The 21,395-nt window shown below is 36.6% G+C and overlaps 1 protein-coding gene across 1 annotated transcript; it reads right to left on the reverse strand.

The window, feature by feature from the left end:
* Positions 1–319: 319 nt before the first annotated feature.
* On the reverse strand, positions 320–21,022 carry nipal4 (NIPA like domain containing 4). The gene is made up of 10 exons (XM_020920631.2): positions 20,729–21,022; positions 14,313–14,420; positions 10,811–10,948; positions 9,043–9,099; positions 8,466–8,556; positions 7,569–7,729; positions 6,042–6,209; positions 5,828–5,907; positions 5,472–5,684; positions 320–2,062 (listed from the first exon to the last, which is right to left on the reverse strand). The coding sequence occupies exons 1-10, from the start codon at positions 20,766–20,768 to the stop codon at positions 1,844–1,846; spliced, it is 1,275 nt and encodes a 424-aa protein (XP_020776290.1). The 5' UTR covers positions 20,769–21,022; the 3' UTR covers positions 320–1,843.
* Positions 21,023–21,395: the final 373 nt, after the last annotated feature.

Consider the following 21,395-nt stretch of genomic DNA (forward strand, 5'->3'; position numbering starts at 1 on the left):
CTTAAAATGAGGTCATTGATACTTTGCAGTGATGTTTCTTTCATGTTGATCATGTTTCTTTTGATATGGATAGACAGTAATTTAACAGATACGAACCATAAACCAGGTCAACAAATCTGCAATCTGACAGTTAATGGCAAATTCCATTATATAATTTTGGCCTGTGTCCAGCTCAGTGTAAACTATAGAGATAGTACAATGTGTGGATGTCACATGAGTCTAATTAACGATCAGAAGACTTTATTTCCTGGTAGTTTAAGTTACTAAAAAGTTACACTTTTACCAGCTTCACAAACCGTGTTCAACTTAATAAGGGGGTAGTAAATGCTAAGACATAACATATTTATTACATGTTGCCTTTTATTGTTTTGAAAATAGTACATTCACTGAAAACAACAAATTAACATAGTAAGTTAAAAAAGTTTCACTTTAGTTTTTGACACTTTGCTCACTGTGCTCAGTCACTTCCCTTTTAAAGCGACTTCACAGCACAATCAGCATGAATCCCCTTAACGAAACTACTCCACATCACATCAGGTTTGTCAAGTTGTAGTGTACAACTTTGTATTCTGTTTTTGTATATGCCTACGTCACCCATGCTCCCAGCAGAGTCTTGTACAAGATTGTACTGGAACTGTAAAGAGGGTTCCATTAGGGAACGCTGTAACATGGCAGAAAGATCCAAAAATCAATTTTGACATTTATGACATGTACTAAAATAATAAAGATGGTAGTTCACAGATAAATTACTTTCAAATAGCAAAAATATTTCCTTCATCTGAAATGTGTCTTCATAAATTGTAATATTGAACAAATTATAATAGTCAAATCAGTGCAAGAACTGACGCACAATATCATCACTATGTACAACTTTTTGAATTAACACTTAAAAATTTTGAAATAATGACCAAGTAGAAACTAAATAAAATGAGTAACAAAAATAATAATTTGAATGAAAAAATAAAAAAATGGTGAAATAGTTGGGACGATTATTTATTAACCAATATACTAGTGATGCCACATCACTTTGAAGATCTAAAAAAAAAAAAGAATCTGGGATTGTATAAAAAAATGCTAAAGTGAAAGAATTTATATTTAAATTACATTTCTATAACCCCAGATTTGAGGTAAAGATGTGGGAACAGCGGAGAAGTCACAGTGGTCCTACACTACTACTATAAAAAAACAGTCTACAATAAATGCTCCTCATTCTCCTCTACAGCTCTGATTTACATACGGATTTCAACATGACCCACGTGTTTGCACATGAGAGAAGATGCTGCTTGTTGAAGAGAAAACAGTGTAAAACCCACAGACATAATCTGTGAAGTGTGAAATTTAAACATTGTGTAGGCCTAATATCTGAGGCAATTACAAACTCTTCGCACAGAGACTGAACATGTTCGGAAACCTTCAGACAAAGATACTTCATTGCTCCTTAGCGCTGGTTAGGTTCCTGTGCTAAAGGAACTACGAAAGAAAGTATGCAGGCTCCGTTTCCAACTCCTTTTTAACTCTGCGGACAGTCCTTATCAAGGAATACAGTGACGCACATCAGCTTTGAGTTTAAAGAGCTAGGAGCTTCGGGGTCAATTTGAGCAATTCGGAATGAGCCTGAGAATGAGAAAAAAACAAAAAAAAAAGGCACTAGCAAACCAGGTTAATTTGTGATTGTTGAATTCTGATAGTAGTAAGAGCACAGGCTACCTAGTAAAAGAAAAATCTGGACATTAACCAAAACACTTGCAATTTCAAATCATCTATGGACATCACTTTTTGAAATGTACAAAATTAATTAAATGAAAGAACTCAAATGACTTTAACATAAAATCCCATCTGTGTCTCAACTGATGATGAAAACGCGAGGCCCCTCCTCTCTCATAGGGGGCAGACTCTCGATCACCATGTTCTCTATGAGCCCGTACTTGTCCTCCTTCCTGCTCCGCCCTTCCTGTCTGGTTGACGTGGTGATGGGGGAACCGATTGCGTCACTGATCACGGGGTCAGTGGGGAGAGGGTCCGGAGAGAGAGACATTTGTTCAGTCAACCGTTTCAGTGTTAGCTGCACAAAACAAGCACAAATTAGTATCCATATAGTTATTATTTTTTTGGTTAACCTGAAATGAATAATCCCTCAGGTTTCAGTAGAGGTCATCTGGATTCTGTTTTTGCAATCAGATGCAAAAGCCATTTTTATTTGATTATACTGGCTTGAGACACTAGCACAAGTCTTTTATTTATTTATATTATTGTGTATTGACTATCTCACCCTCACCATTGTTAAGTACCTGATTAGCATGTGATTGGCTTTCTGTCACTGTGGTCCAGGGGAGGAGGATGCTTCTTCTGTAAAGAGCTGTTAGAATGACTAAAGAAGTGGACTATGGGAGTGTGATGTCACCCATAGAGTCCAACCAAGATTATCAGAATAACCAAAGAGCCAATCTGTTTAGCAATGCTGTCAATCAAACCAGTTTAACTCTAGTGGGAAGTGTAGGGAAAGAAGGTGCTTGATTTGTTGTTATTAATGATCATTTCTTGATTTAGTGACAAAAGAGTGAAATAAAAACTTCAGGATCATAAAGTGGATTAATATTAATATTTTGAGGTCTGAATGACGAGTCGAGTCAGAAATGTGCCCATGCTTACTTCCTATTATTTCTATATTATTATTCCTACAGTTATTGCCATTTATACAGTCTATGATTAAAACCTCAGTTCACCATTTCTGTTCAGAGAAGCATACTCTTAATAGAAGGTCACTTTCACTCTGGGCTTGGTTAACTCAGAGTTGGATAAATCCCAGTGCCCCAAGCCAGTACCATCAAATAGAAAATGGAACTGAAACGTCTTGATCGCAAAAACAGTGTCCAGATAGCCACCGCTGAAACTTTCTTTACAATGAAACCAATAATGATTAAAAAAAAAAAAGAAAAAGAGATAATATTAACACACAGAGCTTTAAACCAGTGAGAGGCCAAGTCATGCACTTAAAGGGAGACCCAGTGAGACTTTAACATGAATGACTTTACAATGTTTTCTGATAGACAAAACCTCAGTTTATTGCTTCATGTCAAAACTAGGAGCAGGAAAAATGCAAACATTGTTACTTTAAAGGTTCTGTATTACGTAAAATAGTCTCTTGTGAGCTTTAAGCCATATTAGAACATTGTTACCTCGTGAAAAACATACCTGGAGTTGTGTTTTGTTTCATTCGCACATGTTTGAGTAACCCTATTTGTTTACTGTTTACATCCCTTAAATTCAAAATGTGTTCTGTTTGATAGAAGAACTCAGCCTAAATATGCACGGTTTGTGGATTGAACGTTATGCGTTAATGAAACAAAACAAAACACAACTCTCGGTAGGTTTGTGCTGAAGAAACAACCTCTATATACCGTAGCATAATATGGGACCTTTAACATTATCTGTGTTCTCAGGTGTGAAATTAACATGTAACACTGAATTTATTGATAAAATTGTAATGTTGAGTCACATTTACAAAAAAAATCTAAAGTTGGTGTTTTTCAGAAATTCGAAAAGGCCTGTTGCTGATTCACGGGGGACCACACAAGAGCACTGACCCAGCCTCTTTTACCTTAACATTTAAATATCCCTCATGTCATTTGTGTCCCTTCCTCAACCTCTCCACAGCCCACAGACACAATAGAATAAACTCCAATGCATCACAATATAATATAGTAATAATTTAAAAACTATAGATACTTTGCAGCAACATCACACTGGGGGGGCGGTCTGCATGTACCGGTATATCTATGTTGGAATATTCAGATGTTACCATGGTGACACAATGCACACATTATTTTAAGTTTAAGTGATTAAAAGTTAGTGTTTGCTTGTCTGAAAAACAACAACAAAAATGTGAGACTGACTGAAAAACTGTAATGCTATTCGAGACAGACTTGTTCAACAGAACAAATTGTCTCACCTGCTGAAGTTCCAGCTGAATCATTTCTTTAAACTGAGCTTTATTTTAGTGCAACCTGATCATTAAATCTAACCTGAGTAAACCCCCCTGACATCAACTGCAAAGTATCAATAGAATATAATCCAGTAGAATCCAATAGAGTCCAATAGAGTCCATGAGAGGAGTGAGAGTTGTAGCCAGACTAACCACAGTTACATTGAACAGCTCTGAGTGTGTGGGAGACCTACTTCTCTCCTGAAAACAGCTTTGACTGCGTAACAGAGAGCCAATGCCTACCACCTGTTAATCATATTTAAGAGATACATGAAAGTCATACGAAAAAAGGTCAGGACTGCATACACTCGGACTGCTGGAGTTACTAATGAATACAGGTACAAATGAGAATCGAATGACTTGAAGTCAGAAAATTAAAACTCCACTGTTATTGTCTGGCAAGTTCAAACTGATATGGCTCTGTGTAGACCTGTCACGAAAACACATTTCGAAGTACGATATATTATATTATAAGAAAATATAGGCAACAAGTAATGTTGAATGCCAAAGACCCTATGATTTCTGGTAACGGACTAAATTGATACCACATTTTCAGGAGCCTGTGATCAATACAATTGTTCATGGTTTGATTTTCAATAAAAGGTGAGAGTGACTACTTGAAAACTGCTGACTGACTAATTTTATGCAACAGAGATTAGAAATTATGTCTCCTGTTGTAGTCAGCTCTTTCTGGTCAGACTGTGTTAAAATAAAGCTCAGATTAAAGTCTAATTTAAGTAACAGATGTTCTAACAGAATAGTGCTTTAAGTTAGCATCACACTCCAGGAAATATTTCTGACATCAGCTGCAAAGTATCAATATTATGTTGTTTAATACCTGAATGTGCATAAGTGAAAAAGAACCCACTCTACAGCCTTGTTTCTGAATTCAAGTCATTTTCTCTCTTCAGATGTGCAGCTGTTTTTTAATGACTTCAATGTTCAATCATTTTCAGCAGATGTTTTGACTGTGAATGTACAGTGTTGTCCCTGGAGTGGTTGAGTGAAATCTTGTGCTATGGTTAGAAGAAGTGACAGGTGTTGGTAGAGCGGGTGTTGGTAGTGCGGGTGTTGTAGCGCTGGTGTTGGTAGCGCGGGTGCTGGTAGCGTGGGTGTTGATAGCGCGGGTGTTGATAGCGCGGGTGTTGATAGCGCGGGTGTTGATAGCGGGTGTTGATAGCGCGGGTGTTGATAGCGCGGGTGTTGTAGAGTTGGTGTTCTAATGCTGGTGTTGCTGTACATTTGAATGGCAATGAACACTGTGAATGATGTCACACTCACTTAGTCAAATTTTTTATATTGTTTATGGGAGGAGGAAACCACACTGAAACTAATCCAGTCATATTTACATAATCGTTCAGGTGTGCGGTGGGTGCTTTCACACCTCTGAGCATAATGCCTATCACTATTGTTTTCCTTGTTTTGATTTACGTCTGTGGATGGAGTTATGAATATCATCTATGTGCAGATGCTGGGACTGTGTACATACAGTGTTGTCTTTGAAGAGGTTGAGCAGAGTCACGCCCACCACGATGACCATGAATGACCCCACGGTGGTCACCACATCAATGGGGGACATGGAGCTCCACTCCTGGAACAGAATGATGGAGGTGCAGAGGACCACGGAGGTGAAGAGCACGTAGTAAATGGGATACACCATCTGAGTGTTGAAAATGTCCAGGGACTTGTTCAAATAGTTCACCTGAAATATTAAACAAATGAGATCCTGTGTAACTATTGAGGATGACAAGATGTTGGGGTGAAGATGATAATATCTTAATTATACATATGAGAAATTGCTATTTGTGGTCATAATGCACGATGTACAAAGAGAAAGTACTTTACCTGGGCCAGGATAGACAGCACTAGAGTCAAGATCAGGATATAAGTGAGAGGGTTAGAGAAGACAGAGTAGTCCAACATACCTACAGAAAGAAAACACACAAAGTATTACCATAGCTCTAGAAACGAATCTGCTCCATGTGTGGTGTTTATTGTGATGTGTGACTTGTTGTGACATGTTTATCTTTATCTTTTTCGTATTGTATTGGATTCTCACAGGTCTGTAGTGCGATGGCCAGTCCTTTGGCGGAGGAGACGGTGAAAGCTCCAAGCAGAGAGCAGATGGAGATATAAACCAGGATGTTAGTCTGTCCAAACCGAGGAGCAACAAGCAGAATGAGCACCATGGCCGACACAAGCACCAGGATCGCATACACCAGGAAACCTAAGGCAACAGAACAGAACAGAACAGCAGGGTCAGGGGAGGGTCAGGGGAGGGTAAAGATCCGCTGTGGAACTTGAATTCGTCTCCATGGAGATGTTACCATTTTTCTTTTTCCTGTAATGTCCCACAGTATGGAATTAAACAACTCTATCTGGCATTTATTAAATTACAATGACTGGTGATTTTGCCCCTGGTTGCACCTGCTTGTCCACCTTAAAAAATAGTGATTCAAAACTAAATAGTAATTGCAGTAGTTTTAAAAATAATCATTCATTAAGTTGATGATTTGATAGATCTAGATGCTATAATAAAGAGAAGTGCTGATCTATGATGCAATGTGAATGAAGGATTTAATTGTTTTGTTTTGGTTTCAACTGTGTATTAGTCTAACAATAAAATCGTGATATTTCCTACACACAATAATTGTAACAACAGAATTTTAGTCGGATTACGCCAGTCAATAAATAACATACTGAGCGTAAAGTGATATTTTGTGTATGGCATGATCATCACAACACTGTTTACATTTACAAACATATTTTTGAGCTGGGTTTGTGTTGGGTTTATAGACAGGTACCCCACAAGAGGGCACTACAGCTCCTTTATTAACATGCTGATTATGGGTGCAGGTTGATAAAGCTGCACCATGACATTTTTCAGGTGGAGGATCCAGCACCTGCTTGTCTCCATGAAGACATAACTGTTTTGCCAGGAATGATCCACAGTATGGCTTTAAACTTATATATCTTTATGAAGACAAGCAGGTGACAGGCCAAGTTACAGGTCAAATCTGTGGAGAGGCAACTCTGCTCATAGTCTCATGTTTCTCAAGGAATTTTGAGCAATGAAAATAAATTAATAAAAAGGATATAAATGTTTAAAGGGCACATTTTGAACTACTTTCTGATCTATGTTGTAATGTTTCGTCATCAAAAACACATTTGTAGTTTTCTTATGTTGTATTCAAACAAACTGCACATTTAAGATAAGTTCTTCTCTCAGACTGAAAACACTCCACCTTGTGATGTCATGCAGTAATGCAGCAGGTGCTCCTCTGTGTTTTTAAACTCCAAACACTTTCACTAGAATCATTTGGATGCATTCAGCCTTGGAATTTCTACTCTCTATTGAACTAAATACATGTAAAAGAAAACAAACAACTCCAGGTGTTTTTGAGAAGGTAACAACATTAAAATCTGGTTTAAAGCTCACAAGAGTCAATTATGCATAAATTTAATACCATACTGTGGAACATTTCAGGCAAAGCAATCACATCTCCATGGGACAAGAAAATTTACATAGCGGAGCTTTAAATGGCCCAAAAGTGATCACAATTTTGGAGAACCCCTGTGTGATTACCTGGCTCTAGAATCTTCATGGTCATCTCCTGCAGTGATGTCACTTCCTGTTCCTTTGGCGCATGGATGACCAACAGGACGCTACCGAGAACGCACAGGAAGCAGCCGAATTTCCCAATGACGTTTAGCACCTCCCCTAACAGGTAGGAGGCCAGAACTGCACTGAAAGAGAAGTGTGTGGAGGGTGAATATCCTGCTCAACATTTACACAACATCTCAAGACTCAACACGGTGTTCAAATAACACCGCTCATTGGACCTCTCACACTGAAGACATTAAGATAATCTCCTCTTCTCTGAGAACTGATGTGTGTCAGATGCCCTCCCTGTCTCTCAATGGGGTCTTATTCTATGCAAAAGCTTCTAACCCTGTAGTTTAGACCTCCACAAACATGTACTGAAATGTGTGGGATTATCAGTGAGAGGTAAAAAAAATATACATTATTAGTTAATAAAGACCATAACTATTTACTTCAATACATTGAAAGAGTTGAAATGTGTTTAATAACTGTAACAGTGCAACCATACTGGTAACAAGGGCCAAAACTAGTCATTTATTTGATTATTATAATCATGTTTAAATTAGATAACACTTTTATTTTGTTAAATAAAAAGTTTAAAGTGTCAGAAAAATGCATTCCTCGTGTGTAAATTGTTTCGAATGGTTGAAGTTTTCCATGTTGATGACCTAGACAGAGGAATTCTTTTTTAGAACTCAGCGCTACTGTTTGTATTTTTGTACTTTTCAATTTTTTTTCTACAAACTGTCACTTAACTGATGTACAACTATAATAAATACTGACAACAGGTACTATCCCGCCAAGCTGAGTAAACATTACACAAATATGAAATGATGAGATTAAATGAAATATTGAAGTTATTGCAGCTCATGTTTTTACCTGATGATGACAGCGAGTGCGCCCAGTGGCGTCACGAGGGTCGCCGGAGCAAATGCATACGCCACAAAGTTTAACACCTCCCCTGCTCCCACTGAAATACAGAAACATGACATTAATCTCTTCCCCTCTGACACACCCCTCTGCTCTCTCTGTCCCTCCTCTGTACCATACATTCATATACAGTTTCTATGTGGTTACATTAGTACCATAGACTGTATAAATGGGCATAGCTAATGCACTAGTCGCCGAGTTCCAAATAGGAAGTTCACATGCAGGCTCTTCCGGCTCCTACTGACCCTGGCTCCTATTGACTTACATTAGATTATTGTTGCTCCTCTCTCTGTAACTGCTGCTGTTAGCCTCATCATTTTGGTCTTAAAATGTTTGTATGAACTTGCTCTACATGATCCTGGTGTTTTTTTTTTTTTTTGTCTGGCTCCAAATATGCCCCTGTAACTGCTCATATCGCAAACTTCATCACAGTGGAACCTAAAGCTATGGGTGAGGTCTCACTTGCTTAATCCATTTCCTTTTACAATCCATGATCAGAACATTTAAACTGTCGGGTTATTCTTACTGGTCAGCAGTCCGCCCCACCAGAGCCAGTCCTTCAGATATCCATGACCTCCATCACCTTAAAACACAAATAAGGAAACAGAGAACTGTATGTTTACTCAGGTCAACAGTAGCTTTGCTGTTTTGCCAAATTATTGTTGGTTCTTCATCTAATCTAAAATTGGTCAATGTAACATACAGTTCAGGGCTACACAATTAAAAGGGCCTGTACCAAGTTTTATTCCACATATCCCAGTACACATATACTGTTTAAGGTTAAAATAAGTCCACTGTGTACTGTCAGAATCTAATTATGAAGCATTTCACTGTCTGAGAATCAGTAAGTGTGCGTTAACATGCTACTGCGGTTACCTTTACCATGACAGCAGAATTCTGTGCTGGTTTCTGAAAGTTGTGAAAAGTGTTTATAAACTCATTGTGGTGAATAATTAAGATGCTATGACTGCATAATGTAAGTGAGCACTATCTCCTGTATTTATGTGTTTTTCGTCTTTTTTTTTCTTCTTTTCTACTTTTTCCACAAACTGCTACAAACTTGATATGAAAGTATGGTAAATATTGACCACATGTATTACCCCACCACACCAAGAAAGACATGAAAATCTGTCATATTCACTTTAAATATGAGCAATAAGGAACTTTTACACTTCAACAATTACATAAGATTAAATTATTCAAATGAGAAGTCTCCCCAGATCTGACAGACACTGGGGAGGGAGCTTTGGGACTGTTGTGTAACCAGTTTAGCGACCAACACTGTTACCAACACCACAGTCTCCATATCAACAACCAACGCAGCAACCCAAAGGTCAGATTTTCCAACTTACGACTTGTAAATTTTGGAAAAAATGGAACATCTCTCTATCTGGTAATAAGCTGTGTTCACATTGTGAAAGCCCTGTAGCTTAAATTGAGCTGGAGAGTGGAGACTGCATATTTGTTGACTTTTTATAGTTAATATCTCTGTAATTAATAGGCACAAAACTGGCACAAAGTTCAACACCTTCTCTGTCAATATAAATCAGGGGTCTCCAACTTTTTTCTCCTGTGAACTACTTTTTGTAAAAGGAAAATACTAGAGAGCTACTCATTTTAATGGCTGCCAGAAATTGAGTAAATATAAAAGTCATGTCAAGCTGTAGATGATGTAAAGTTAGATGCCTATAAACATACAACAATTTCTTAGTGCACAAAATTAGGCATCAAAATGATACATGCACAATAGAAATAGGCATTTAATCCATCGAATCTGAGTAATTCAGCACAATATGTCTAATTCAGAAATTCCTTGGTGAGCTACTTGGAAGGAGGTGGAGAACTACAGGTTGGAGATCCCTGGTATAAATAAACAAAGGTGATTTTATTTATTTTTTCTTCCCCCCACAATGGTTTCAGAAAATGGTGCCATTATTCAACCCCAAAGCCCAACATACTGGTCTGTTTAATGTGGGAAAGGGAAATAACCTGTCTAAACCGCAGAATAGTTATGATAAGATAAAAGAAATGACAACACCTTTATTTTGATAAATGAAGGATGGAGTTTTCTGAGTTGATGACACAGGTAGAGGGATTTTGTTGAACCACTCATCATTACTTCCTGTCATTTTTGTACTTTTCTTCTCAACTTTTTTTTCCACCTAAGTGATGTAAAACTATGCTAATCATTTACCACAGGTACTATCCCACCAAACCACCAAACCAAGTCATAATAATAAAACACGAAAACACGCCAGATGCACATTGAACAAAGAGAGGAGGGGCTGTCTCACCTGCCCGTGTGCTCCCGTCGTTTGGCAGGCGTAGTAGAGCCTTCTTCTTCATGATCACACTCATGCCGATCAAGATGGCTGACAGCAAAGCCAGAATCAGACCCAGAATTATATTGTAGGTGTTGTTCGCCGCCTCAACTACAAAGACAGAACAAGATTAAACATATGGATCATAGCAAATCTACATTTCCGGTCAAAGGTTTGAACACACCCTCTCATTCAATGTTTTTAAATTCAATGTTGACTACTTTCTACATTTTAGATACATATAGAAGAGATTAGCAGTCAATATATACAGAATTAAGTAGCAAAGTCAAAATAATTAAATATTTTTTATATTTTATATTGATATCCTCAAAGTATCCACCCTTTGCTTTGTTGACAGCGCTGCAAACCCTTGGCCTTCTCTCAGTGAGCTTCCTCATGCAGTCCCTGAAATGGTTTTCACTTCAGAGCTGTGCCACATCAGGGTTAAGAAATGCCCAAAGTGCAAAGCAGTGAACAAAGCAAAGGGTAAAGACTACTTAAAAAAAAAAAAAAAAAAAAAAAAAAAAAAGAATTATTTAGGTTTTTATTTGTTTGTTCTGCTACATTCCACATGTGTCATTCGTTTATAGTTTCAGTGAGAAAATTAACAAAAACATTAAATGAAAAAGTGTGTCCAAACTTTTGACCAGTGGTGTACTGATATTTTGCAGGTGATATTTTCAACATTCACTGGGGGGGTGACGCTAACTGTAGGCACTGCTCTGTCTGAGGCTTTATTATACTTTAATCTGAGCTTTATATGTGACCATAAAGAACAGACTTAGCTAGAACTACAACAGGTGAGCCTATCTGTGCTAAACAAGTGTCTCTAAAATAAGTGTCTCTAAAATCAGTTTTTCAGTTAGTCACTCTCACCTTTTTATTGAAAATCAAACACGTAAACAGAACCACAAATGCTCATATTGATCGTAGGCTGCTGAAAGTTGTTGTTTAAATCCATTTTGTATTTTTTCTTGCATTTTCAGATAATCTTAAAACTTTTTTGGCTAATGTGTGCAATGAATTCCCATAGTAAAACCAATAGAGATAAATGTAGAACACCCCCAGCATGATGTCACTGCAAAGTATCAATAAACATGTTCAAAGGGGGCCAGGGAGAAGTAAAATGCAGTGGTGTAACATAACAAGCTCCTTTGTTTAGAAAAAGCACAATTGAAATAGAATAGGACCAAATAGTTCCTCTCTGGCTTGGATTATTCAGAGTGTATTTCCTCATTTAAACAAAAGGCCTTTAGAAAATCCTTCCACATTCACATTACCATGCAAATAACTTGACGTAACTCAGTATTGTGCTAGATTTAGTTCCAGCTCCTTTTTTTTTTTTTTAAACAATATGGCTCATTTTATAGAAGGATTTATTCTAAAACCTTGCTTTAGGGTTACAGTGTCAATGGTGTGTCAGTGGTAGACATGTGAAACCATTTCAAAGCCAAACACTCATGTGAACAAGTATCAATTCTGAACTTCATATTTTGTCAAACTTGCTTATCACATATCATCATTTATAGTTTCAAATTTGGGTTTGAAAATAGAATAGTTCATCATCAGTTTATCAGTGTTACTGACAGGCCTAAGGTACATAAGAGTATTGATATTTTGCAGCTGATGTCGTCAACATTTCTTGGGGGTGTGATGCTAACTGAAAGCACTGCTCTGTTAGAAGCTCGGTTACTCAAGTTAGACATTAACCTGAGCTTTATTTTAACATTAGCCTGAGCTTTATTTTAACACAACCTGACCATAGTGTCCACACTGGAACTACACCAGGTGAGATGATTTGTGCTGTTAAATAAGTCATTACAGTCACACAGCATTAGCCAACAGTTTCTCAGATAGTCACGCTCACCTTTTTGTTGAAAATCAAACCAGCCCTTGAACATGTGTTATTTAAATTCATTTTGTATTTTTGTTATTTTTTTGGTAAGTTTTCATACGACCTTAAAACTTTTCTGGCTGCATTTTCTAATGTGTGCATTGTGTTGCCATGGTAACTAACTACTGGTCATTTCACCAGAGAGGTTTATGAAGAACACCCCCAGAGTGATGTCACTGCAAAGTATCACGTATACTGTAAATTTGTCTTTTTATTCTCCTTAAAAGGCCTGTCATAATATCAACATTTAATATATGATAAATTAAGCAATAATTATTGGGGATCGTTGTATTTGAGCAAAACGTGTCTTGTCCCAAAACAGATTTATTGTATAATGGTTTGTTCTTATTGTTAATTATTGTTAATATTGTCCTTATTTAGGATGTATTATTACCATTTATATCTTTTTTACCATTTGTTATTATCAATAAATCTAAATAAGCAGCTCTTGAGGTCAAAATAATTCAGCTGTGAAGTGGTTGTTGTATATAATTAAGTGATTTATTGTCCGATAATCAGGAAGTGCACTGTTAGCATAGAAGTTGTTGTCGATTTCCAGAGTCAAATATAATCTAAGTAATCTGATTGATGATAGTTTACACATGTGCAGGTTTTGATAAGGAAAAATATGCAAAAAGGGCAAACTAAAAACATTTTAAATACCACGTTATTTTAAAATTCATTGGGCCTCATTCATTTATCTTTTCTTAAAAAAAGAAAAAAATATTTTTACTTTAAGAAGATGTTGACAGAACTCACAAAACGTTCTTAACAACTCCTTCTTAAATGACAGTTGCGCCGATTTCACCAACACCCAGCTACAAACACCTCCAGGCTAATTTACATTTCATTTACGTAGAAAATGAATATGTATTTGGTCAGAAACCCCTTCTGAACTTCAAAATACAGCCAATATGGGTTTTGCATTATGACCTGTGAAAGCGCGAGGGAGAGAGTGAGGAGGAAGTGAGGACGAGTGCATCTACAGACCACGGATGCTTCATCAGCAATTTCAAATGTTCAAACTCACATGAACACATTCAGGGAGGGAATATTTAAGCCATAAATTTATTGAAATAAGCGAGCGCTTTCATTGCATTTATCATGCTTTTTGCAATTGCGGACCCGAGGTAAATAATGTGGGAGGGGGCTGCGGGTGGGGGGGTGCATAAGAGGCGCTCTGGTCATGGGGGGTGAGGGGGATGTCAACTCCAGTTAAACTCAATAGACCATATGCTCTATAAAACACCTCAGAAATTTTATTGGATTACATAGTAATATATTTAGGAAATAATAAGAAATAAGAAAATATATAACTTAGAATCATGGAGGAATTTGAACTTTTAGTTGCATTAACAGAGTTATAATAATCTAAAACAGTCGAATTTATGTTCTTACAAGTGCTCCTGACTGTTGATAGGAGTTGTTCTTCCAGAAGTACATTTTCAGTGAAGAAAAAGTTTTGTGAATGCCAGAAATGTTCATAAGAAGGCTTTAAGTACAAATTTGTTGATAAGAACATTTCATGAATGAGGCCCATTGTACTTCACGTTCCAAACACAGTGACTCTAAAAGTGTTACCTGGTTTGGTGTTGTTGGTGAAAGGAGTGAAGGAACTCATGAACAGAGTCTGATCAGTGATGACACATACCGTAGACTGAGAACCACAGACGACCCTTAAGAAAGAGCCTGAACACACAGAGAAAGGAGAGAGGTTAGCCCAAAATGCCAGAGAAACAATCAAAGAGTTATTTGTTTTTCAGTGTGTCAAATCTGACCTTCTGAAAATTAAACATTTAAACATGAAAATTAGTGCTTGTATCGATAATTAATTGATGGTATTTATATCAGAAATCCACACACATTTTTCCTGATAATTTTTATCAGTGGCTGTGGTTACATACAGATACTCAGATTAGCATCAGATTTTTTCAGTCAAAAGATAACTGAAATAATATATAATTGAAATCATATATTATTTACAAATAATATATGAAAAAAAAAAAAGGTCCATTAAAGGTGTAATTTTTCTTCCCGTTTCTATGACTACGTCACTGCTCTGCTCGGAATGTTCCACAGTATGACATGAAACAGCTCTACCTTACATTTATTCATTTACGGTACAGGTGGTTTTGTAACTCAAAAATACCTAGAAAAACAGGCATTCTGACTGTGAGCGAGGTCGCCTCTCCACAGATCTAACCTGTAACTTGGTCTGGTTTGGTCTCCATGAAGACATTTGGAGAAAAGCACTTGACGGGCCCTTCACCAGAAAAGTTACACAATGCACCTTTAAGATAGTTTTACCCACAACGATCAATCTCCTCACTACATGGACTCATAAACATCTTATTTATAGAGAGAAAGGTTCATTTCATCTGTGTCTGATCCCAAAGTCTCTATCGATGATGAGCGTAGTCTGCAGTGTCCCTGGTGTTTAGCAAACTCTAAACTTGATTTTCTTGTTTTAAATGTCAAGTACAAACTAAATATTGATCAGAGGTGTAGACATTTACTTTTTTACATAAGGTCCTATGTTAAACAAATCGACTCTTGTGAGTTTTAAGCCCTGTTAAAATGATGTTACCTTCTTAAAAACATACCCGGAGTTATGCTTTGTTGTTGTTTTATGTTTGAGTAAAACAAAAAACAAAACAAAAAACATCTAACTTTTACCTTTAGTTCATTAGAGATTTGCAATTCCAGGCCTGAAATTATCCAAATTATTCTAGTGAAGTTGTATTAAGTTTAAAAACACAGTGGAGCACTTCCTGTTTTACCACATGACAGCACAAGGTGGAGTGTTTTCCATTTGAGAGAAGAACTCAGAACCCTAAATATGTAGGGTTTGTGTGTTAAACATGTGTGAATGAAACAAAAAAAACAACTCCAGGTCTGTTTGTGATGAGCATAAATCAAAAAACAATGTAATTTAGGCTAATTTAGGCTTTAGCGGCTCTTTCACATTTTAGACATATTTTGAGCTACACAGGAAAATGATACAGAAGGAAAAGAGAAGAAAATGACTTGCCATTGACTCATATAATGCTGCCACTCATTCTAAAAAAAATGTAATGTCATGATGTAATCTGCATAACTTATATTTGTCCACCCACACCACAACCTCTGCGGCCTACATTAATTGTATGTGAAACTCAACCTAATTTTATAATTGCACCCTGAGTTTCCATGCCCAACCCACCAACAGGAGTCCAACTAAATAAACACTCACTAAGTAAATACATAGTTAATGTTTTAGTGTTTGAATTATTACTCTATGATTGTAACCCCATTAACAAGAACAAGGGCACACTAATATGATGTCATAAATATTTTATCAAATTTATTGGTGTGTCATGTCAGAAATTTTATGACCCAGGATGAAAGTTTGTACAGCAAACAAAATTTGAGTATAGCCAAGTAAAACTAAAGAGCTCATTTAAAGCTATTTTCTGATCAATGTTGTTTCTTCATGAAAAACATTTTAATTGCTTTAATTCATAAATAAAATGCATATTTAGTTTATCTCTCAGGATAATTTCAAGATAATTTCAGACCTGGATTTACTAATCTCTACTGAACTAAAGATAAAATGTTACCACGACCCTGAGACAACCACTTCATGTCACCACAAGGTGGAGCTGAGCATTTTAAGCTTTGGAGATCTAAACGAACTAATAATAGAAGATTACTCAAACATGTGTGAATTAAACAAAACACAACTCCAAGGATGTTTTTGATGGTGTAACAACATTCTAACCTGTCTTAAAGCTCACAAGAGTCAATTTTGCGCAATATAGGACCACAAAACCTCAACTAACATTTCAAAAGGATTGCTGAAATATACTAGCCTGATTCATCAGCCAGTTTCACTTTGTGGAAACTGTCGCAGCATTAGGATTTGTTTGCTTGACGGTAGACAAGTACTGTTTTTTTTATTTAACCAAACGCTGCTATTTGGTCGTGACATATTTAATGCGCCGCTAATGGGGCTAATTGAAATATTAAGCTTTTCCCAAATCCCGTAGGAAGAAGGGCAATAACTTCTGTCCCACTGATAAAATTCACCAAACATTCTCTTGGTTCCGGCTTTAAATCCTTGATCTCGGGAATCGTTGCCAACACAGAATGTATGGCTCTTTGCTGATTAGCTGGTACCTGGACTCGTACTTCAGGGATTCTTGTAAACCATCTAGTGTATTCCAATTCCTGGCCTAGTTGCTGGAAAGAAATTAAATTTAGCGGAGGCGCTAGGTGGCACCAGTCTGGCTAGAAATACACTGCCATCTGGACAAAATAATAATGATAAAAAGGCATTAATTTTAGTCAATATATCCCACCCGTACTAAAGAATGTGGGTAGATATATTAAATCCTTGGACTGAGGTAGTTAAAAAAAAAAAAAAGTACACAGATTCTAATTGAAACTATTATCACAAGTAGATGCTAAAAAAGGGACAAAATTAGATTTTTTCTGAATAGTTAAAAAAAATAAAAATAAAATAAAAAAAACTAATAAAAAATTGCTCTATATTTATACTATATAAGAAGACAAACTAGTATGAAATAAACCAGTCTTATTTTGAGACAATGTTTGTTCTGTTTTCAGGTTAGACAAGACCATGCATTGCCAAATCTATAGGAGACATTACTTGGACACAGTGTGCAAGTGTATGTGTGTCCCTTCCCCCAAGAGAGGCAGTAGAGCCACATGAGTGTGTGTGTGTATGTGTGGGTGTGGAAGTGGTAAAGGGTGCTCACCCGGGCCAGGGAGGTGGCGAGAGGTTGGGTGGGTACCTGTAATTTTTGTTGACCGCTACTGCTTTTGTTTCTAGTTTTATTTTATCAATACAGTGTTCATCTTCGCAATATTTCTTTTCTCTGTATCCGCATTTGTACGTTGCCACTGTGATTGACAGTATGCCAGTTGCCCATTCATTAAACCATCGTAAAACGCATACTAGATCCAGCCTCTTTGTTTTGCATTGCATACAACATGTGGAGTTTTTTTTTTTTTTTTTTACTGAACCCAATTCTACCTCTCGCCGCTACAATATCTGCAGAGGTCTAGACTACAGGGTGAGGTTACAGATTTTATGTAGAATAAAACCCCATGTAGACACAGGGAGGGCATGTGGCACACAGGGAGGGCATGTGGCACACAGGGAGGGCATCAGACACACAGGGAGGACATCTGACACACAGGGAAGGCATGAGACAAACAGACACACAGGGATATTTCATAACATGTCCGTAAAGGTCTAAATTACAGGATTAGCCAGTTTTACACAGAATAAGATCCCATGAAAACACAGGGAGGGCATTAGAAGCACAGGGAGGACATCTGACACACAGAGAGGACATCAAACACACGGGGAGGACATCTGACACACAGCGACATTTCAGCACAAGTCTGTGGAGGTCTAAAATACAGGGTTAAGACTGGCTAATTGCAACCATTCAAACTGTCATGTCTGTAAACTTTGCCAGCCCCTGCCAACAACACAGCAGGTGGTTCACTTCTAAATAATGGTCAAGACAAGCATAATTGCGCAATACTGGTTTGACCACCTCTCTGCTGTGAAACAAGTGAAACAAGAGCTGGTCTCATACAACTAAGCACTTTATATTTACACTGTCAACAAAGCCTGAAAGTACATGCAACGTACTATGTGATCTGACATAAGGAGAGAAGTACAGGAATGGTGTGAATAAAGCATCACAGCATTCTAAAGAAAGATTGGCAAAGGAGAAATTCAATTTGTCAGCTGGACAGATGTTTATTTAAATGTATATTTGTCAAGTTGACAAATTGAATTTCTACTTTGCCATGGATTCTACCTGGATGACCGAGGGATTCTACACACACCTAAAGCAGGATTGTCAAAAGTATGGGAAATCAGATACTAATAAATATTGAAACTAGTTCTGAAACTAGACTTAAAGGGAAATTATTTGGACACAATAGCTCACACATCACAAAATAATAATAATAATAATAATAATAATAATAATAAATAATAAATAAAAGAGTAAAAAATATAAATGGTAATAATACATTCTAAAAATAAGTATCAAAAAAGATAGCAATAGACAGATGTGAAATAAGACATAATTATATACATGTAAATGTACAAGGCAAAAATAAGTAAATACATAAAATCTCAGCTATATTCAAGGGGTTATAGGAAGACTGACAGGAGATAGGGTTATCCGTTACATTAGGGTGAGTTGTATGCAGTATGATATGAATGTAAACTAGATTACAATTTGAGCAGATTGATGAAAAAGTCACATTCACAGGACAGAAATGAACCTTTCCTGAATAGCTAGAATGATCTTGAGCTGTATCAAAACAAATATAAGCCATGAACAACTGTGGAACCTACCTGAACTGCTCAGGGATTACAAAGATAAAGTAAGACCGCATGGTAATATAAAGGAAAGTACTACGGTTTAATGTTGAAAATCACATTCTATTGTTTAAAGACTTTTTTCATCATCATCGTCGTATCGGAATTGGTATTGCACATTGATTCTATTCCTTAGTATCCTTAGAGTCTGAAATTAAATAATTGAAGTTTAGGTTTCTTTCTAGATCTTGGTAACATCAGAATTGACTCTCAAGTTACGTTTTGTTAGTAACATCAAGATCAGTATATTCAAAATGTAACTCTGTATTTAAGTAGTGTTTTTCACAAATTAGTGTTTTGTAAAGTTCTTCTAAACATGTTCTTTATTAACCAAAGTACATGTTTATTCCCACCAAAAATTAAAGGCAAAGTTCTAAAAGGGGACTAAATATAACTCTTAAACCTTGGGTGTAAATCAGATCTAAAACACATATTAAACATTGTTACTAAAATGTCAAACTCAGTTTCAACTTGATACTTAAATGATAATCTTAAAAGCAAAACTAACACTTTTCAACACAAAATCTTTTTTTGTTTATCATATGTGATCTTACACTAGTTCTGATAAAACTCAAGATGGAACAGTTTAGGAAAAGGTCCAATTTGTCCCAGTTATGTGATTTTTTTCTCAAATAAGTATCTAGTTTTGGTTCTAGTGTTAGTATTGATTAGTATGTGATTTTCGATACTTCTCACAAACCTAACAGTAAATGCATTAAAAATATTGTTTTAGGCCAGAGCTGCAACAATGAAGTATAAACAAACCAACCAACTGCCTGGAGCCCAAAGCTGTAAAATCATAGATTAGATGATTTTTATATCACATGAAAAATGTACTTGGGTGTGCCCATGGTGCCTGGAGACAGTTTTGTTTTAGTCACAACACTGTAATAAAGGTGAACACTGATAGAGGTATTTTAATAGTGGAATTATTAATGGGAACCTCTTAATAAATGTAACTCAACCAGACAAAATACCAAACATACCAAAAGATAACTTACCTGAGTGACTTTTTGAGGAAACCGTACTTTTCAGAGTACTTTAATTCCATTTGAGTAACATTTTAATTGAAATAACAGTACTTTAAGGTTAATCTTCCCACTGCAAATAAGTCTAAAAGTGACAAAAGCTTTATGTTGACAATATGAAATTAGCTGAAGTAATTTCTTGCACCTCTTCTTCTCATAATAATTTAGTTTCTTTCATTTTTGTGTCTACCCTTTGAAAACACTAGTCTTAATGTTTTGTCCTTCTGATTACATTAACTACAAATTATAATTCAGATGTTCAGATGTCCCAAAACTGTTTACTTTAATGATTTCTTGGACCACTTTGTATTTCCACTTTTACTTGAGTTCAATTTTGTCTAATCTACCCAAGTCAGAATATAACTCGGATTTTACAATGCGTTTTTCGTCTCACTTTCTATCAAATTTAGCTACTACTACTTCATAACATTCACTTTTGTTGAAAATAATTATCAGAACAGTAGACAACGGGAAAATACGAGTGAATTTCAGACAGAAATTATGTTGTTGTTAGCTTAGGTTAGCTTAAAATGTTAACGTTAGCATCCACGTCTTACCGTTGTTACAGGTCTCATTCTGCAGCTGTAAATCCAGCATTTCTGCCGCTTTTCCCGAAGATTTCCGAGGATAAAATCTACAAAACACACACAAATACGCTAACTTAAATGCCCACGGATGACTGCAAAGGGATCCATTAACATCTCGCAAGGTTTAAGCGAGAAAGGGGTAAAACATGTGGATATTGTTGTTCTACGCTACACGATGGGTTTAGCAGAAGAAAGGATGTTTGGAGGATACCGGATAGAACAAGTGAACCAACACCGCCCTGAGTGCCTACAGGTGGGCGTCTACCTGTGTGCTCATCGGCCTCTCCCAAAGCAACCGCAGAGTCAAGGCAAAACCAACAAAGAGCAGGCGATTCGCGCACTTCGGTGTTTAGTCATAGCGCTCAAAGATAAAACAGTGGCGCTTTCTTATTGACGTAAAGGAAAGCCTAAAAAAATAATACATACATACATACATACATACATACATACATACATACATACATACATACATACATACACACAAACATACATACATACATACAAAACATACATACATACATACATACATACATACATACATACATACATACATACATACATACATACATATAGCCCATTATGGACTGCGTATTGTTTTTACAACGATATCCTGACAAAACAGAGGTTCTGGGAAGAG

This window comes from Boleophthalmus pectinirostris, unplaced genomic scaffold (assembly GCF_026225935.1).
Source record: "Boleophthalmus pectinirostris isolate CB_2022bp ecotype Guang Dong unplaced genomic scaffold, ASM2622593v1 HiC_scaffold_12, whole genome shotgun sequence".
Lineage (NCBI taxonomy): Eukaryota > Metazoa > Chordata > Actinopteri > Gobiiformes > Gobiidae > Boleophthalmus > Boleophthalmus pectinirostris.

Excerpts from the sequence above, each read along its gene's own strand:
- nipal4 (XM_020920631.2), bottom strand. The coding sequence starts at position 20,768 with ATGCTGGATTTACAGCTGCAGAATGAGACCTGTAACAACG. Across the intron at positions 6,210-7,568 it reads CATGAAGATTCTAGAGCCAG|GTTTCCTGGTGTATGCGATC; the intron begins GTAATCACACAG and ends CTGTTGCCTTAG. Across the intron at positions 5,908-6,041 it reads GGCCATCGCACTACAGACCT|GTATGTTGGACTACTCTGTC; the intron begins GTGAGAATCCAA and ends TTCTTTCTGTAG.